This window comes from Pipistrellus kuhlii, unplaced genomic scaffold (assembly GCF_014108245.1).
Source record: "Pipistrellus kuhlii isolate mPipKuh1 unplaced genomic scaffold, mPipKuh1.p scaffold_m20_p_44, whole genome shotgun sequence".
In the NCBI taxonomy this organism is placed as follows: domain Eukaryota; kingdom Metazoa; phylum Chordata; class Mammalia; order Chiroptera; family Vespertilionidae; genus Pipistrellus; species Pipistrellus kuhlii.
The window spans coordinates 1,877,639-1,895,784 of NW_023425545.1; the positions used below are offsets into that span (position 1 = coordinate 1,877,639).

General features: G+C 60.0%; 1 protein-coding gene across 3 annotated transcripts in view; it reads right to left on the bottom strand.

Moving 5' to 3' along the window:
• Positions 1-18,146, bottom strand: part of CYTH1 (cytohesin 1) — a 44,087-nt gene that overhangs the window by 19,394 nt on the left and 6,547 nt on the right. Inside the window, exon 1 of one of the 3 annotated variants that reach the window (XM_036412313.2) lies at positions 5,193-5,344. The exons of 1 other annotated variant lie outside the window; for it this stretch is intronic. In XM_036412313.2, the coding sequence (XP_036268206.1) occupies positions 5,193-5,220 (28 nt within the window). In that variant the 5' untranslated portion in view covers positions 5,221-5,344. Of the gene's footprint in view, positions 1-250; positions 583-5,192; positions 5,345-18,146 lie in introns of those variants that run through there. One more of the 3 variants, XM_036412316.2, reaches the window with a different exon arrangement.

The following is an 18,146-nucleotide window of genomic DNA, read 5'->3' on the forward strand; positions in this document are numbered from 1 at the left end:
GCGTGCCCCCGGGCGTCCTAACCTCACTGAGCCGGACCCCAGACCCTGGGTAGCAGCTGTTCTCCCACCTCAGCCTGGAAGGACCACCCGAGTGCCTGTACCTCTCTCGGAAGGAGCTGGTTGCCGAACCGGCAGCCGGGCGGGGCCCTGCTCAGGAAGCTCCCAGCTGCTGGGCGGCAGGTCGAGAGTGGGGTGCCCACGCTGCACAGGATGCCCACACCATGGGCCCGGCCACCCAGCCACCTCTTACCCTTGGCCAGTCCTCTCCTGCGGCCCCAGCGGCCCGGCAGCTCAGGGCAGCGAGTCAGAGCCGGGGCCGGTCACAGCTGTCGCCTTCAGAGCCCATGGTGGGCCGGCCCCGCGGCCCCGCAGCCCCGGGCTTCTGGGCGCTCCCGCGGCGGCGCCCAGCGGAGGGAGTGAGGGAGCGGCACGGCATGTGTGCCAGCTCAGCCAGGGTGGAGGCGGCGGAGGGAACAAAAGCTGCGCGGAAGCCGAGCAAAGGGAGCCGGGCCGCGGGAGGCGCGGGGCGGAGATGGAGATGGAGATGGAGATGGCGTGGTGCGGGCTGCAGCCGCTGGCACTCCGCTCCTCGCAGGCTCATTTCCATGAGCAGTATGGCCGCCCCTCCTCAGGCCCGCTCGCCCCGCGCCGGCGGGGGAGGGGCGCACCGCCGCACTGCTCCCAGGCCGCCTGGCTCCTCTCCCGGGAAGCAGACCCTGCCGGCCGCATCCGGAGACGTTAACCCTTGCTGAGGGCCTCCTCCTCCGAGTGGACATCCGGAGAGCAGGCTGTCCGACACCCCTCGGCACAAGGCCCTCCGTGCTCTGCTCAGCGTCAACAGGCCGGAGACTGGGCAGCAGGCGGTCAGTCCCCCCGCCCGGCTCTGAGGGCTCAGGCCCCACTGCCCACGGACGCTCCGGCCTTCCTCCGAAAGGGCCTCCGCCGCCCGCTGTGCTGGCGTCTCCACACCCGGCAACGGCTCTGTGTCCCGACCAGAGGCCGCCACGTCTGGTCCAGTGTGACCCGGGAAAACCCTGGACCATGGCCAGGGACAAGACCCCTGACGACAGCTGAGAGCGTGGTGGTGAGGTGACGAGGGTTACCACGCACAGTGTGGGACCCCGGGAGTTACTCGGGGATTTCCCACTGGGTGGGGCCAGCGCCATCGTCCCCACCGTGTTGGATCCACAAACCAGGTAAACCTCTGCGGTGGCATTTCCGTTCAGAAAATAGGGATGGCACCAGCCACTGACCCCGTCTGTCTCCAAAGAGGGGTCCCCAGCTGCCGCGAGGTCCTTACAGGGAGCACGGGGCTCAGGTGCCAGAGGGGGCGCAGACCAGGTGCTGGTCGCGGGGTCAGAGGCCAGGCCTGCGTGGTTCTCTGTGGAGTGAGGAAGAGCACGTACGCCAAGGCGCTCCTAGAAGGAGGAGGGTGCCGGGCGAGCCTGGGCCTCAGCACCTGACCGAGCACGGGGCCGGGTCCGTGCACCCAACGCGCACGCGCTCAGGAGAGACCATCTGTCTTCACGGTGTGGCTCCGGTGTCCCTCGGGGGGCCCAGCGACGGGCCACACCAAGTCACTGGCCCTGAGTGCCTCCCCAGCAGGGTCCCACAAGCTGCAGCCCTTCCAGAGGCCAGTCTCCCCTTCAGGGGCGCCTCCGTGAGCAGGTACCGTCCACAAAGTTGCCTGGAGGCGAAGTGAGGAGTGGACACCGGGAGACCCAGGTCTAGCCCCACCCTGATGTCACCAGCAGCACGGGGCAGCAGGCTCCATCAGCGACACCGCACACGCTTCCACGCACCTTCCAGAGCCACAGCCAGGGGCCACGGCAGCCAGCACGACTCCCGTGTCCTGGTCTGGACGCCTCCCACCCGGACTGCGGACCTGCCTGGCCCGCCTCAGCTGACCACTCTGCAGGCTGGCAGGGCTGATGGCCCAGGCCTGTGCCTGCCCACGCCCCCATGCCTGCTTTTGTCTCCGAAAGCTGGCTCCTTAGACATGCGCACCTGCCGCCTCCCCATCCCACCTGCCTCGGGCCGGCCTGCCCCCCTGCCCGCCCAGCCCAGGACAACGCCACCTCCTCAGAGGGGCTGAACCCACGCCCCTCTCTGCTTCCTCTTCACAAGAAGGCGGCGGCCTGCCCCTGCCCAGCACCACGGCGTTGGGCGGTGGGTGCCACTGAGAGCCGAGAAGACCAGAGTCGTCCCCCTTAAAACCTGCCCAGCAGATGGTGGCGCTGAGCTGCGGCACCAGGTGCTTCTGCACCAAGCGCTCCTGCTTAAAAATAAAGACCCAACTGTTTCTGACTCTGCAAAATATAAAGCAACGCAACCCACGAGGACACTGGGAGCGCTCCCTGGGAGCGTGCACTCAGAGCCACTGCACCTGGCTTTCCCTCCCGGGCCCGCTCGGCCTCAGCAGCCTGTCCGGCGTGAGGCTGCAGGATCAGGACCAGGACCAGGACGGATGGGAGGTGGCGGGGCAGCAGGGGGCAGTGCTGCAGACGCCCCAGAGCCGGGGTCCTCGCGCAGGTGCGGCTTTCAGTTCCACCTGGAACAGCTTCCTGCACACAGACCCCCTCTCACCGCAGGGCGGCTTCCAGCGTCAGGGTATGCCCTCCCGTTCTCACTAGGACGTTCCAGCCCAGCCCAGCCATGGGCACGGGCAGCCTGCCGCAGGCCAGCCAGCGGAGCCAGTCCTCCTCGGCCCTGCGGAGCCTCAGCTCCGCCTTCTCTCACGGTTACAGTCGGACCCGCAGTCAGCCCTGGCTGAGCATCTGCACGGGCCCTACTGAGCTCGGGCCAGACTCCCCAGCTCAGGCCCTGCCACATGGGCAGCACAGGCCGCGGGGCGGGGCGGAGCCCAGCTGCAGCACACACTGCCCGGAGCTCCCGCGCACGCCCAGAGGTCGAACCTCTGGCCAGGACTGGGAGGGCGAGCAGACCCCCAAAGGGAGCAGCGGAGGCCAAGTGAGGCGAGGAGGCCGGGGCGGCTGGCCCTGGGTCGGGTCAGGGTCCCGCACATGGGGACCGGACAGCCGGGAGAGAACCTAGCGAGGCCGGTGAGCTCCTTCTGCCCACACAGCAAGGGGCTGGGCTCCACCCTCGGGGACGGTTCAAGGCCAATCGGGGGCCCAAGCACTGAAAAGGTGAGAATGGCCCTGGCCAGTTTGGCTCAGTGGATAGAGCATCGGCCTATGGACTGAAGGGCCCCAGGTTGGATTCCAGTTAAGGGCATGTATCTTGGTTGCGGGTACATCCCCAGTGGGGGGGCGTGGAGGAGGCAGCTGATAGATGTTTCTAACTCTCCCTCTTCCTTCTTCTCTGTAAAAACTCAATTTTTTTTTTCTTTTGTGAAACAACTTTTTAATTTCAATTCTCTGTTTACAAAAAGATAAAGAGAACAGGGGGTGGGGAGGCAGGAATAATACTTGGTCACCCCCAGAGCGTGGAGGAAGGGGCCATAGTTAACAACTGGTAACACTAGAGTAGGGGTGTCGAACTCAATCAGAGAAGGGGCCAAAATCTAAAATCCAGCCTAAATCGCGGGCCGAATGGTTTACTGAACAGTCATAAACTGTCATTGTGATGGAAACGCAGCGGAGTGCAGTGATGACAGCGCGGTGCGGGCCACATTGCAAGGCCTGGCGGGACGGATTTGGCCCGCGGGCCTTGTGTTTGACACATGTGCACTAGAGAACCAAAAGAAGTCCAATGTGGATCAACAGCTTCTGTTAACAAGATCAGTCAGTGTAGGCAACAGTCAGATGACCTGCCAAGTCCATGTCCAAGAGGAAAAAATATTTTTTTAAAAAGATGAGAATGAGCAGCTGATGCTGACCGGGCAGCGAGGACACAGCGCCTGATGCGTGGGTGGGCAGCCCTCACCCAGACGCACCGGGGGACACCGAAGTGGGCAAGCACTCCAGGGAGGACGGCAAGGCCAGCCTGCCATGCAGGGGTGGGTCTGCATGGGAGCGGGAGGCCGCTGCTCAGCTCCCCACATCCACACCTGTCTCCACACCGACACTGATGCCCACCTGGGAAGGGCCACCCACGGGAGCCAAGGTGCCTGTCAGTGCACCCAGTTAGCTCTGCTCTTGGGGCCTGGCCTGGAAGCGGCGCCCCCGACAGGCAGCAGACCTGTGCGCGGGCCGCCACGCGCCTGCTCACACCTCCCGGGCGCAGGCCTGTCCCTGCTGTCCCAGCACCAGGTCACGCCATGTGCTGCCCTCTCCCACTCCCATGTGGCGCCCTTAAACCACAGGCCGTGGCTACTGTGGGCCCCTTCAGACACAAGGCCTGCCCCGGGCCTGTTCAGCCTCCACTATTTCCCTCTCCCCCAAATGGCACAGTTCCCCAAGGCACCAGCTGTGTCCCAGACCACCGAGAGGTGACTTTACCACGTGGTACAGCTCACAGAGAAGGAAAAGCAGAGCGAGGACCCAAAGCTGACTATAACCTTCTCAAAGCCCTCTGAAATGCAGCCCAATGGTTAGTTCACACTCACTCGTTACCTACTAGCTCCCTCACATCCATCCCCATTAGCTCCCGGCCGGCCCCACTCGTGTGCTGTGGCATCACTGCTGCCCACGGAAACACGCACACGTGTCCACACACGTGCATACACGGCCCGAGCCCCGAGGCCTGGCCTGTGCTGTAGACGGCGCGTCTGCGGGGCCTCCAGACGCTGAGCGCAAGGCCGGTCACCCTGACTCACTGCCGGCGGGGGGCGGGGGGCGGCAAAGGGCTGTCTTCCTCCAGCCATGGGGAGGGGCCTCGCTCTGCAGGTCCCCGTGCTCCCTGCGGCCCAAGGAAGCCGGCCTACTGTACCCCAAGCCCTCGGTGCCTCCGCTGTCCCTAATGCGACACTTTTCGGTGTCACTCTCTCTGGAGTTGGGTGTGACTACCCCAGCTCTGAGGACTGCCCCTCAGACGCAGGAAGTTGGGCACAGTCACCAAGTCCGAGCCCGCTCCCCAGGAGCACCAGGCAAATGCCAGGGGGTGGGGGGAGCTCGATTTAAACAAACACACACACACACACACACACACACAGCCTCTCCGGGAGCAGTGCACAGCAGCCTGGTGCCACGCCCCACTCCCGGAGGCAGCGGCCCTGCCGGCCAGGTCTCACGTATGATGGAAAGCGATACCGAAACCCGCTCTGCTCCGCTCGGGCCAGGACGACTCACCACCCTCCTCTTCGGCTTTCAGGACCATCTTCGCGTGGCACGCAGCCCCTGGCAGCGCAGTGAGCTCTCCCCCAGCGGCGGGCCTCCCTGGGGTGGGCCAGGGGCGGGCGGGGCAGGAACACCTGTGGGCGGCGGGCTGCTTCCTGGCCCAGGAGGTGGAGGCCAATCAGCCTCCTGCACAGAAGGCGTCACTGCTCCCCGCCACTGCTGGGGCCACCACCCAGTTCCTGGTCTAGTCCAAGGCGTCCTGGGCGTTAACCCTCTCCTCCCTAGAGCAGCTGCCTCTGCCCTGTCCCGGCCACCTGGCACACAGAGCTGCTGTCTGTCCGCCCCCCCACCTTCCGGCCTTCCTTGGGGGGAGGGCCTCTCGGGAGCCCCGCTCCTGGAATGACCTCACAGCAGCTCCCAAGACAATGACTAAGAACGCGTCACTGGGTCCGGTAAAGAGATCACAGGCGAAAAGCAGAAGGTGACTTTAGAGGCAAAGAAATCCGAGGGCGACACGTGGGGCACGTTCACTGCTGAGCTCAGAGAGCAGCCACCCCCTTCAGCGGCCACCCGGACACAGTTCCTCCGGCGTGCTCCGTGCTCCGCGCTCCGTCCCCTCATGGACCTCCGCGGGCTTTCGGGGAACACAGCATGACCATACAACTATGTGAGGTGTATTTCTCTCACCAGACACATTGATGTTCTCTCAAGCTCAGTATGTGAGCATGCACACAGAGAGCTCCACAGGAAGACGTGTGTGTGTGTGTGTGTGTGTGTGTGTGTGCGCGCGCACGCACACGGAGAGGAGGTTACACTGTCACACACCAGCACGGTCACTGCGCGCATCTTCAGGACTGAGTGACCGCTCGGCCCCCGCCGCCCACACATTCTCACTCCAGGGGCCCCGCCAGCCACAGGCCAGGGTGCTGTCTGGCTCCCACACCACGGGCGCAAGGACACAGAAGAGCTGCCACTTGGGCCTTGGACCTGGGCGCACGGCGCACCCGGGGCCAGGCCCCGGCTTCGGTGTGAGGCCCGGGGTCCCACAGCGAGGGCACCGCTGCTGCTAGAGGAGGGGCAGGCGTGTGTTCGGCCTTCAGACAGAAACCCGGCGATGTCTGACTCACTCCTAAGGAAAGTGACTGCAGAGCTTGTCATCCGGATGGAACGGTCTGGAGACTGAAAGCAGGTGCTATTCAGAATGACATCAGCCAGCGGGGCAGCCGCCGGCCCCTCAGTGAGGACACGGGGACCAGGAGCCGGCCCCGCGGTGAGGACACGGGGACCAGGAGCCGGCCCCGCGGTGAGGACACGGGGACCAGGAGCCGGCCCCGCGGTGAGGAACACGGGGACCAGGAGCCGGCCCCGCGGTGAGGACACGGGGACCAGGAGCCGGCCCCGCGGTGAGGACACGGGGACCAGGGGCCGGCCCCGCGGTGAGGACACGGGGACCAGGAGCCGGCCCCGCGGTGAGGACACGGGGACCAGGAGCCGGCCCCGCGGTAGCGCTAAACAACCAGTGGGAGACACTGCACAGCTGTGTCCTGAAGTCAGGCCGGAGGCAGTGGAGGCAGGTGTTCTGACTCGAGGAGACTCTTCGTTGTCAGTTAATGAAACACCTTAACCACCTTGAGCTCCCCTGGCCTCACCCTCAGGTGAGAACGGTCAGGTGCCTCCAGGTTCAGGAACACGAGCAGAGCCTGGCCCGCTGGCTCAGTTGGTTGTAGCATCGTCCGGGCACCAAACGGGTACAGATTCGGTCCCCGGTGTGGGTGTGCGCGGGAGACAAACAATTGATGTTTTTTCCTCTCTCTCCCCCCTCCCCTCTCTCTAAAAATCAATGAATATGTCTTTGGGTGAGGATTTCAAAAAGTGACAGTAGAAATCCTACGCTAATAGTCATGCAATAATCTGGGGGAAATTTTTCTCATATGACCCTGACGTTAGCCGTAACCCCGGGAGAGACGCAGTCCAGGCGGCTCTGGGTATCAGGAGAGGGCTGTCTATGAAAGTGAGGACAGGCTGAAACCGGTTTGGCTCTGGATAGAGCGTCAGCTTGGGGACTGAGGGGTCCCGGGTTCAATTCCGGTCAAGGGCATGTACCTTGGTTGCGGGCATATCCCCAGTAGGGGGTGTGCAAGAAGCAGCTGATTGATGACTCTCTCTCATTGATGTTTCTAATTCTCTATCTCTCTCCCTTCCTCTCTGTACAAAATCAATAAAATATATTTAAAAAAAAAAAGAAAAAAGAAAAAAAGAAAGTGAGGACAGGGTTTGGGGGACCAACTGGAGTGCCGCAGCCCCAGGACCAGCGGACAGGCGACTTCAGCTGACGCTCAGCCATGGGGCAGGACGCACACCCGCAGACAGCAGGGGGACCACAGAGCATGGAGATGCTGGGAGCCACCCCTAAGTCTTCGGGGGCCCCTTCATCTGCCCACCAGCCCCAGGTCCCTCCTTAACCTGCCCATGCTGGCCAGTCTCACTCCACTCGCGCCTGTTTCCCCCTTTAAGCAAATGACACGCACACACCCTCGGAAGGGACCGGTGCCTAAGGCTGCAAACAGAAGCCCCCAGCTGCCTGCCCGCATCTGCTCCCTACAGGAAGCTCCCGCAGCCGCTTGTGCTGACCAGGCCAGGGAAGTGTGGCAAGGACAGGCTCAGGCCAGCCCCTTCTAGACACCGCAGCTGTCACTCCCACCACACGCGTGTTACATCCTGAGTAAGTCCGTGTTCCCATCGCTGGCTCACGGCTTAGCTGACGTGTCTGACTGTCACACAGAGGCCTCAGGTCTCTGCTTTCCTGCTGGCCTGGCTCTGGATGGCTGTCACTGACTGACCGCCAGACGCTCCACTCAGGCATGAAGCTACCACTATAGCCAACGTGCACCTGACGCTTCTCGGGGCCCTCCACTCCCCCGCCCTGCGCTCCGAGCCCCCTCCCGCAGCCCCGGGAGCCCCAGCCCTCAGTGCTGGCCTCTCAATTCCCTGTTCCACTCCTTCCTGGGTTGGGAGCTTTCTTTGGTGGGGCACCCCCTCCACTAAGCAGCACAGACTGGGTGTGGAGGGCCCTCGAGCCCTGGCCACGCCACTCACAGGGGCAGGCAGGGCGGGAGGCCCGGGAGGGGAAGCGTGACCCCCTCACTGTCCCAGCTTGTCCTTCCGGCGGGAAAGCACCTGAGCCCACCTGTTAGGAGCAGCCGCAGAGCTGAGCGGGCTGCTGGGTAAAGGCAAGTGCACTGCAGCAGCTACCACACCGTTCCCTACCGCGCCGAGGCCATGCCGGCCGCACAGGCGCTCCTGGGAGAAGGGTGAGAGGTGTGGAGACAGAGGCCCGCAGGAATGGGGGGGAAGCACTCTGACCCAGGCCACGGACGCAATGCCAGTGCATACGGCATGCAGCAGGCGGTGCTCGCTGCAGGGACTATCACATGGTGCTGCCCTGGGACCGGCCGACAGAGCAGAACCCAGAACTCGGAAACAGCCCCACCCGGACACAGCACTGGCCCTATGACAGATCCGGGGAATGACAGGCCGCCCTTCTCTAAATGCCTTGGGACGGGTACCGCCCGAGAACACGGGAAGTGTGAGTGAGTGGTCACGGCGGTCTCTGTAGCAACCGCCCGAGCTGGAAACCACCGAAATGCCCATCAGAAGGGGAACCCACTTCTGTTTACTGTGGCGCCTTCACACAGCGAGACGGTACACGTTAGCACAGATGGCAGACCGCAGCTACAGAAACGAGGAAGACAAACCGCACGGATGTAATGGTCAGCAAAAACAGCTGCTGACGTGGAGGGAACTTTACTGGGAGAGCTCCTACCCAATCCAGGGCAGTGCTGGGAAGAGACCAAACACTCAGGTGGTGGCCCAGCCCCCAATGCCCCCCAGGACACCCTGCAAGCTCCATCAGCCAACACTGAGCACCGGCCGAGGCGGCCGGACAGAGTGGCCGCCGCAGGGCTATGGGCAGCGAGCAGCAGACCCGGCAGCAGGACGGCAGGCCAGCGAGAGTGACCGCTGCGTAAAGCAGAACAGCCCAGCTGGGCAGAGGGGGCTAGGAAGTCAGCAGCTGGAGATCGCACAGAAAACCAGGCGGAGGACAGACACCCTGAGGCAGGACGTGCATCGCAGTGGGGCGCTGTCACCAGCAAGCCCACAGGCATAGGTTGGCATTATTTTGAACTTGGAGCCAAGACATGCAGCAATCAGCTAAATTCTAACCGGCTGGCCCTAGAGCAAGGGCCCATGGCAAGGGGGGGGGGGGGGGGCACGACACTGCGATTTTTCATTATAATCACAAAAAAAAATGTGATATTTTTCTTTTTGCCCCATGGCAAATATTTATCTGTATTTGTTATTTAAAAGACACATTTATGTTTCAATTTTAAATCCATGTAGTGCTTCCAAATACAAAAAGATCAAACAGAATTACGTTGTTATATTGAGGGTTCCACTATTTTTGTGAAGACTTAACAATATAGCAAACATTTCTTTAATCTTAAAATGGTATTAAATGTTAAATTTCCTAAAGGAAGAATTTTTAAAAATTGAGATATAATTTACAAACCATAAAACTCAATTTTGAAAAATACACAGTTTAGTGGATTTTCGTTTTCAGGAAGTTATGGGTATCAGCAACGTCTGCTAATGTTTTCTCATCCCAAAGCCACCTGTACCCACTGGCAGGCAGGCAGACACTCCCGCTGGCCACACCCTCCAGCCCCCAGCGATCACCAGCTGATGGGCGTTTGGCTATTAGGAATATTGCTGCAATAAACACTCATATATATGTTTTTAACATATTTTTATTGATTTCAGAAAGGAGAGGGAGAGGAAGAGGAAGATAGAACATCAGTGATGAGAAAGAATCATTGATTAACTGCTTCCTACACCCCCCCCATGGGGATGGAGCCCACAACCCGGGCCTGTGCCTGATCAGGAATTGAACCCTGACTTCCTGGTTCATAGGTGGACACTCACCCATTGAGCCACCGGAAGTACTTGTGTGTATTCGTGTGCTGTACAGTCTTTAAACTGTGCCTGGTTGCCACTGTAACAAAGACGAATGTTAAGTCTCTTCTATTTTCCTCTCTGAATCCCACCTATTGGTTGAAGCCCAGCTCCGGAGCCCGTGGCTCTCTGGCCACGCCCACCACGCTCCGTGTGGGCACAGCTGGCGGTGCTGACCGGTTTACGAGTTTCACCTCCGAACACTTTACAACCTGAGAACTCCTGTTCCCAGCAGGACAGCGCCTGCTGAGCCCGGTAATCACAGAGCAGCCATGGTAGGTGTGCCACCTGCTCCTTGTACTCCCGTCACCCCACCGCGTGCCCACCCGGGTCACCAGGGAAATGTGTGGAGATCAAACAGGTCTACGCGGCTTGCGGGCGCGGCAGAGAAGGCGACCAGGCAAGCTCAGGCTTGAAGCGGATTACAGGGCAGCACAGCCCCGCTCAGTGTCGGTGGAATCCCTGTGGCCAGAAACGCCCTCTCCGGCCCTGGCACCGCTCGGGGAACACACATTCCCGGGTGGGGATGCTGAGCCCCCCGTGGGGGTGCCCCTCGACCGAGGACAGGAGGCGCGGGCTCGGCGGCTGACAGCTGGCACGGGAGTCCTGGGCAGTGTGCAGGGGCGGGGCGGGCGGCTGCTCATGGCCGTGGCCGAGGGCGTCCTCCGTCCCTCGGATGCACAGGCAGCCCATCCCCCCTCTTCCTCCCCTCCTCTGCTCCTAGTGTACATCACTCCCTTTGTCTGTGAAACCACAAGACCAGCTTACGAAACCGGTGCGCCCCACCCATCCTGGTGCCTGCCGATGAGAGCACACACCCAGGAAGCCGCACGTGACGGAGCGGGGAGGGCGGGGGCGGCCACGGGGCGAACACCATCAGTGAGGTCGTTCTGGCCTTCAGCTGCTGCGTCTGAAGTCTAATGTGCGTGTTTCCGAGGGCAAGAGGTCTCCAGAAAAAACATGTAGGAAAACTCTAACGCCGTTTCCCAAAGGGGTTCCCTCAAGGTCTGACTCTAAGGGCACCCACTGCCTAACTGCTGCTTATCTGGCACTGCGCTCACCCTGAACAGCCCTCCGGACACACGGCCTTCCCCATGGCCCATCTCTGCCTTCCAGCACGGGGGCCATTTTAAACAGCCTGGTCACCCACAGGAAGCACGGAAACGTGGCACCGGGCAGGGGGACGTGGCACCAAGCAGGGGAACGTGGCTCCGGGCAGGGGGACGTGGCTCCGGGCAGGGGGGCGTGGCTCCTGGCAGGGGGGCGTGGCTCCGGGCAGGGGGACGTGGCTCCGGGCAGGGGGACGTGGCACCGGGCAGGGGGACGTGGCACCGGGCAGGGAGACGTGGCACAAGGCGGTGCTGCCTAAAAGCCCTGCTAGGACCGGGGCTGGGACTGGGGCTGGGAAACAAGACCCCCGATCACACTGCAAGTGTGCCAGGGGTACCCCGTCCTCCCCAAGTCACCCTTCCCTTCTGGAAGCCTCCGGCAAGCCCAGGAGGGAGCTGGGGACTCCTCGTCTCCCACCCCCCGGCACCCACAGGCCGCAGCCGTGAACGCACCAGAGGCCTGCTGCCATCTGGTAATCACCGGGGAAGCTCCCGAGATAACCATCCATTAAGCAGCGACAATTAAGAGCACGGCACACGCTAGGAAGCCAAGGGGACCAACCTGGGCATTTGCCGTCCTGCAATCAGGGGAGACCAATGGCCCGGCTGCAAACCGAGTTAAGTGACTTCTAACTCCCGCCTAGACCGGGCCACCGGGGGCAGCAGTCCTGGCGCTCCCTGAGCCCGGCAGCCGAGCCCTCTCCAGGCAGGCCCGCGGCTCTGCGCACCGCCCACACGGCCGCTCCGGATGGGAACCACAGAGATCGGCGTGGCCCTGCCCAAGGACGGCATGCAAATCCGTGCGCGCTCCATAAGGAGAGGAAGGAAAGGGCAGCTTCCCAAGTGGCGTGAAGTGGTGGCAAGAGCTGGCCGATGGCAGGGGCCTTGCCTGCCGGCCACAGGGGAACGGAGCGGCCGCCAGGCTCTGCCATGGTGTTTGTCTCCCAATGTCACCAGCAGAAGCCACACGCTGCCCAGAGAAGCTGGACTAGACAGAGAAGCTCCGAGTGGGGAATGCACAGGAGCAGCAGGCACACAAGGCTGGTGGAACTTTCCAGAAGGCCACCGCACCGGCTCTGATTTCTGCAGTTCTCTTGGGTGGATGTGCCCACCCATAGGAATTTACACTTAAAGTTTTTTGCATGAAGCTTTCTCCCCAATTTTAAGATAGTACAAAATTGTGGGTTTTATTTACTGTAAGAATAGAAACAAATTTTTTTCAGTTAGTTTGTGACTATTTCAAGTTTTATGTCACTTTTTCCCCATGTAAACATCAAATTTTTTGATTGGTGCAAAAATGATATTAATGCCATTCTTTAATTGACTCAGATATACTATGTTAAGTAAAAGCTTTTAGAAGTTATTTTAAAAATTACTTGCCTCTTACATACCTTTCCTTATCACCTCTATCACATTTTACATAGAATAATGAGGCATTGTTTTCTATTGAACTGATACGAGTTGACAGAACTCTCTGGAAGGCACTTAGCAGCACACATCAAGACCAGAAATCAGCCGGGACCGGTTTGGCTCAATGGATAGAGCGTTGGCTTGGGGACTAAAAGGTCCCGGGTTCGATTCCGGTCAAGGGCATGTACCTTGGTTGCGGGCATATCCCCAGTGGGGGGTGTGCAAGAGGCAGCTGATCGATGACTCTCTATCATCGATGTTTCTAGCTCTCTACCTCTCTCCCTTCCTCTCTGTACAAAATCAATAAAATATATTTAAAAAAAAAAAAAAGACTAGAAATCAGAAGCTGAACTCACGGGCCCAGGGACTGCCCTCCCAGGAGTCTAGGGGAAGGAAATAGCGGGAAATGACCAACAGGGACAGGGCCGAGACAGGACGCGCCTGTCCTGGGCTTCCTGTGGCAGAGACGGCCCCATGGGCCCCGCACCCCGTGCCGGTCACCATCGTCTGGGCCCATCCTGCCACCGCGGGGCTGGTCGGGAAAGGGGGCTTCTGGCTGAGGCCCGCCATCTGGCTCTGACCCTGAACCTCGCTACCTGCTCCGGCCCCTCCTGTGACAGGTGGCTCCGTCCCCGCCAGATGCCACTAACTAACTGTCGTGTACACACTGTAATGGCAGAGGGAAACTGTGCTTAAAAAACTACAAAATATTCCCAAAAACGACGGACTATTTTTTAGGCTTATTCTAAATCCTGAAACGGGAAACAACATTTTGCTTCCAGCATGAACCCCACGTTATCCCAAAAGGACGAAAGGCAAGTGAACACAGGGAGATGCAGAGGAAGAGGCCGGGGAGGAGGGCCTGCCCGCTGCTCTGCCTGTGATGGAAGTTTCCACAAGGTTCTCCCTGCGAGCTGAGGGGAGCGCCCAGCACCGGCCCACGGCGGCTTCCTTCCCAGAGGACCACCCTCAGCCCCGGGACAGGCCGAGGCCACGCAGAGGACACCCTGGCGAGTGGCGGGAAGGGGAAGCTCCCGCGGTCACTTCCTGCGGCAGACAGGCTGGGGCGGCCCGTCCGGGGCTGCCTAGCAACAGCGCACGGAGGGAAGGAGTCTGCGGAGGGGAACAAACAAGCGCTCAGACACAGGAAGACTGGTAGCTGTCAAGGGGGTTAGAAACACACACACCCCAGCGTGGTTATGCTCTGCGTCTCTGGTCAGCTGAGCCGCTTTTATTGTAAAAACCTCTGCTTCCAGGCTCCAAACCAGCCGGGGAGTTCTGAATGGCCCACAGCAAAACCACACCAACGAGATTTCGGCAGCTGAGAGGCGAGTATCACTCAGCCTCCCCTCCTACCACCCAGGACCCTCAAGTCCTCACCCCGAGTATCCTGCAACCCACACAGGAAACGCAGGGAACCCCTGGCCGGGCCCCCAGGCCAGGGTCGAGGCGTGACGAGGAGAGCAGTGTGGGCCTCTCCAGTCCAGGAGCTCTGACGTGTGCGTGCATCCGCTCACTCGCTCGCTCACTCCTGGGCCCTACCCTACAGCACCCTGCTCCGAGGTGAGGTTCACATAGGGCCCCAAATAAACTGCTTCTTCAAAACTCAGCCAGGCCCAGCCGGGAGGTCAGGGGTCGGAGGTCATCCCGCACACCAAAGGCTGTGGGTGTCATTCCTGCGCAGGGCACGGACCCAGGTTGTGGGTTCAGTCTCTAGTCAGGGCATGTACACGAGGCAAATGACAGATGTTTCTTTCTCACATAGATGTTTCTCTCCTCTCGGTCCCTCTCTCAATTTTAAAAACATTCTTAAAATAATAAATAAAACTACTAAACATCCCAGGTGAGGATTTTTAAGAAAAAATATTTTTATTGATTTCAGAGAAGGGAGAGGGAGTGAGAAAGAAACATCAATGATGAGAATCATGGATTGGCCACCTCCTGCACGCCCCCACTGGGAATCGAGCCCACAACCTGTGCATGTGCCCTGACCGGGAACCGAACCATGACCTCCTGGTGCAGAGGTTGACGCTCACCCATGAGCCCCGCCAGCCGGCCCAGGTGAGGATTAAAACAAACCTCCCAGTGTCTGCAGTCAGGCAGGCTGGGAGCCCAGCAGCCTGGCTGACGGGCCTCAGACAGGAGCAGAGCAAACCACTCCTGTGCTCCATCCTCCGGGCCCTCCTCCGCAGCTGGGCACCAGGTCCCCTCAGGAGGTGCGTGTGGACGAGCCCCCTTCTCGCCGCGTTTCCCCCCTGGCCTCCCACCAAAGGCTGCGAGAACTTTGTTTACCAGAGCGCATGGCGCCTTGGCAAACACAATCTCACCACGCCTGGTCTTAAGAAATAGCCAGATAGCTCGTTGGTTAGCGCGCCATCCCAATATGCCAAGGCTGTGGGTTCGATTCCTAGTCAGGACACGAGAATCAACCAACGAACGCTGAGTAAGTGGAACAAATGGATGCTTACCTCTCTCCTCCCCTTCTCTCTCTCTCTTTTAAAGAAAGTCAATACTTTTTTAAAAAGTAATTCTACACAGACATCAAATGTCTGATGGTATCACTTCCTGAAATCAACATTCACCCTAACATCACCATACGCAGCCACCATTAGCATGTTTACCGACTGCCGGGAAGAACCGCCTGTCTCTGCATCATCCTCACTCCTGTAAATCCAGCCCTGCCCTGCCCTCCCCTCCCCGATGCCTCTCCCCCCCCTTCCCCATGCCCTCCCCCCACTCCCCTTCCTTCCCCCTCCCCTTCCCCCTCCCCTCCCCACTCCCCTACCAGCTGCCCTCTCCCAGGCCATGGTTTAGTTTTGGTTTCAGTGTTTGATTTGAATTCTTATAAAGGTTATTCAGGTTTTTCTTCAAACAAACGAATGCCAGCTGGTAAAATACAGATGTCTTTAATAAACAGGATTTTATGAGCAACCTGTTTTTTCACTCGGTGCGGAATGGCCTCTTTCCGCTGTAAGGCAGACATCCCATTGTTCAAAGGGCGCCTGAACATTCTGAGACACACGCACATCGGCCCTGAGCCACCGCCGCTCGGAACAGTGGTTCCCGTTCGGGCGCCCATGGCAGCGCCCAGCGCCCGTCCCCGCTCAGAGGGAGGCTACGGCGCGCCTCGGCTTCCCAGCCTCCGGACCCCGAACGGACTGGTTCTGGTGCTCTCCAGGCCGGGGGTCTGTGCACGCCGGAGGCCTGGGATCGGGGGAATATGACTTATTTTTGTGCAGAAATCAGCTGACCGGGGAAAACACAGGACTGAAATGGCTCCAACTTCCTGAAGCCCTTTGAGCACCCCTTTAAAAATCAAAAGTGACTTTTAACTATGTGCTTTTCCTACCAATTGATTTTTACTATAAGGATGTGTTATTGTGATTTTTAAAATTAGAAGTTTTAATTCCTCTTATTTGAATGCTATATGTACACATATTTATGTATTTAAGAAAATGAGAGATTACAACAGTATCAGAAAAAGGAAAGAACAGTAGTCTTCAGTCAAAAATTTGGCTTTGTATCCTTGAAATCTATTCAGGGTGAAAACTGAGCCAATGAGGACTTCACAGGGAACCGTGGCTGCCTCCATCACGTGACGGGGGGCAGCTGTCTGGGGAGATCATCACGGAGAGTGCAGCCTCTCTCCTCCCAGCGCAACGAGCTCCTCCGTCCAGCTCACTGTTCAGGCTGCTCGCACCCCGGATCAGGATCATCTGTCCCCACTCGGGCGACTACAAACAGTCCTGAGACGGCCGAGCACAGGCCCCGACTTCCCATGGAGCACACGGTCCAGGTGCGTGGCTGACACGGAGACGGCTGACATGGAGACGGCTGGCACAGGAGACGCTGACACAGATGGCCGGTGGGTCAAAGAGCAGCCGCTCTGCGGCTTCCCTGCCTCGCGGGAGGAGGGCGCTTCTCACACAGAAATGCCAATGGAAGGCCCGCACACCTTGGCACTGTGACCCTCCCGCGGAGCCTTCCTCGGAAGGAAGAGGTGCAAAGGTGACCCGCCTACCGGGAGTGCCCCAGGGACAAAAGCTCCAGGTGACTGGTCCCAGGTGAGTGGAGGCTGCCAGCCAGTGACCGGGACACGGGCCCCTCTGCTGCCTGGTGGGTGTGGTGGGATCACAGGGTCCTTCTCGTGGCAGCGGGAGGCGGGAGAGCCGTGTCCGAGTGATGCGAGGTGCCTCCTCTGGCCACCGCCCCATCCCACCATGTGATGGGGCCTGAGACAAGACACAGGTGGCGTCTCCCCTGTGGGAAGGCCACGCCCCAGAAGGACCAGCCCTGCAGCCCAGGACTTCCGCGGTGAGGCTCACTCCAGCGACCCAGGACAAAACAACACACCGCGACCATCTGTCCCAGCGGCCGAGAGAAGCCAACACCGTGAACGTCCGAAAGGAGCCCCAGTTTCAGCAGCACCCTACCAAGAGCCCGGGTGCTTGCCTGTTTATTTAATTGTGAAAAAAAATCAGCGACCGCTGAAACCGGTGTGGCTCAGTGGATAGAGCATCGGCCTGCAGAATGAAGTGTCCTGGGTTCGATTCCGGTCAAGGGCATGTACCTTGGTTGTGGGCACATCCTCAGTAGGGCAAGTGCAAGAGGCAGCTGATCGATGATTCTCTCTCATCGATGTTTCTAACTCTCTATCCCTCTCCCTTCCTCTCTGTAAAAAAATCAATAAAATATATTTTTTAAAAATCAACGACCAAGTACATTCTCTTTGAGAAACATGCACTTGTCAAACTCCTGACACTTCTAGAATCAAGCGGACTCGCACCGAAGCACCGGACGGAAGGCCATGCCAGGCCACGGGGCATTCCTTCCCGCACTCACCGCTCAGGAACGCACACCTGCTTTCCGTCTGCGGTTCTTCTTAAGATCCCACACCTCCCCGTAGGCCTCACTGAGGACTCCCAAACTGGCCATTCCAGGGCCCGGCGCAGAAACCAAGCCCCGAGCGCTCCACCGAGGACAGACGGACCGGACCGGACCGGGCCTGGCAGGCCAGAGGACCGGCGCCAATTCCAACTACGCCTCACGCTTCACGGCGGCGGTCCCAGCAGTTTCAGAGCCTCAGTTCCACAGCAAACACGGGACCCGCACAGACAGGAGCAGCGATAGGGACCACCTGTCCCGTCTGGTAACAGCCGGAGACTCCTGCTTCCTGCTCCGGACGGGCAGGAGCTGCACGCAGCGCAGACCACAGGCGGCCAGCCACCTCGGCAGAGGCCTGGGTGCCACGGGCGGGTGCAGCAGGCCTGGCAGGCGAGGCAGGGGCACAGGCTCCTTAATTAGCGGCGCAGTCTGGGTGAGGGGCCCAAGGGGATGGGAACTCGAGCAAAGGCTGCGTTTGGGGACAAGCACTTGGAGTGAACAGCTGGAGAGGCCCTGGGGGTGGGGCCCTCTGGAGGAGCAGCGGGGCTCT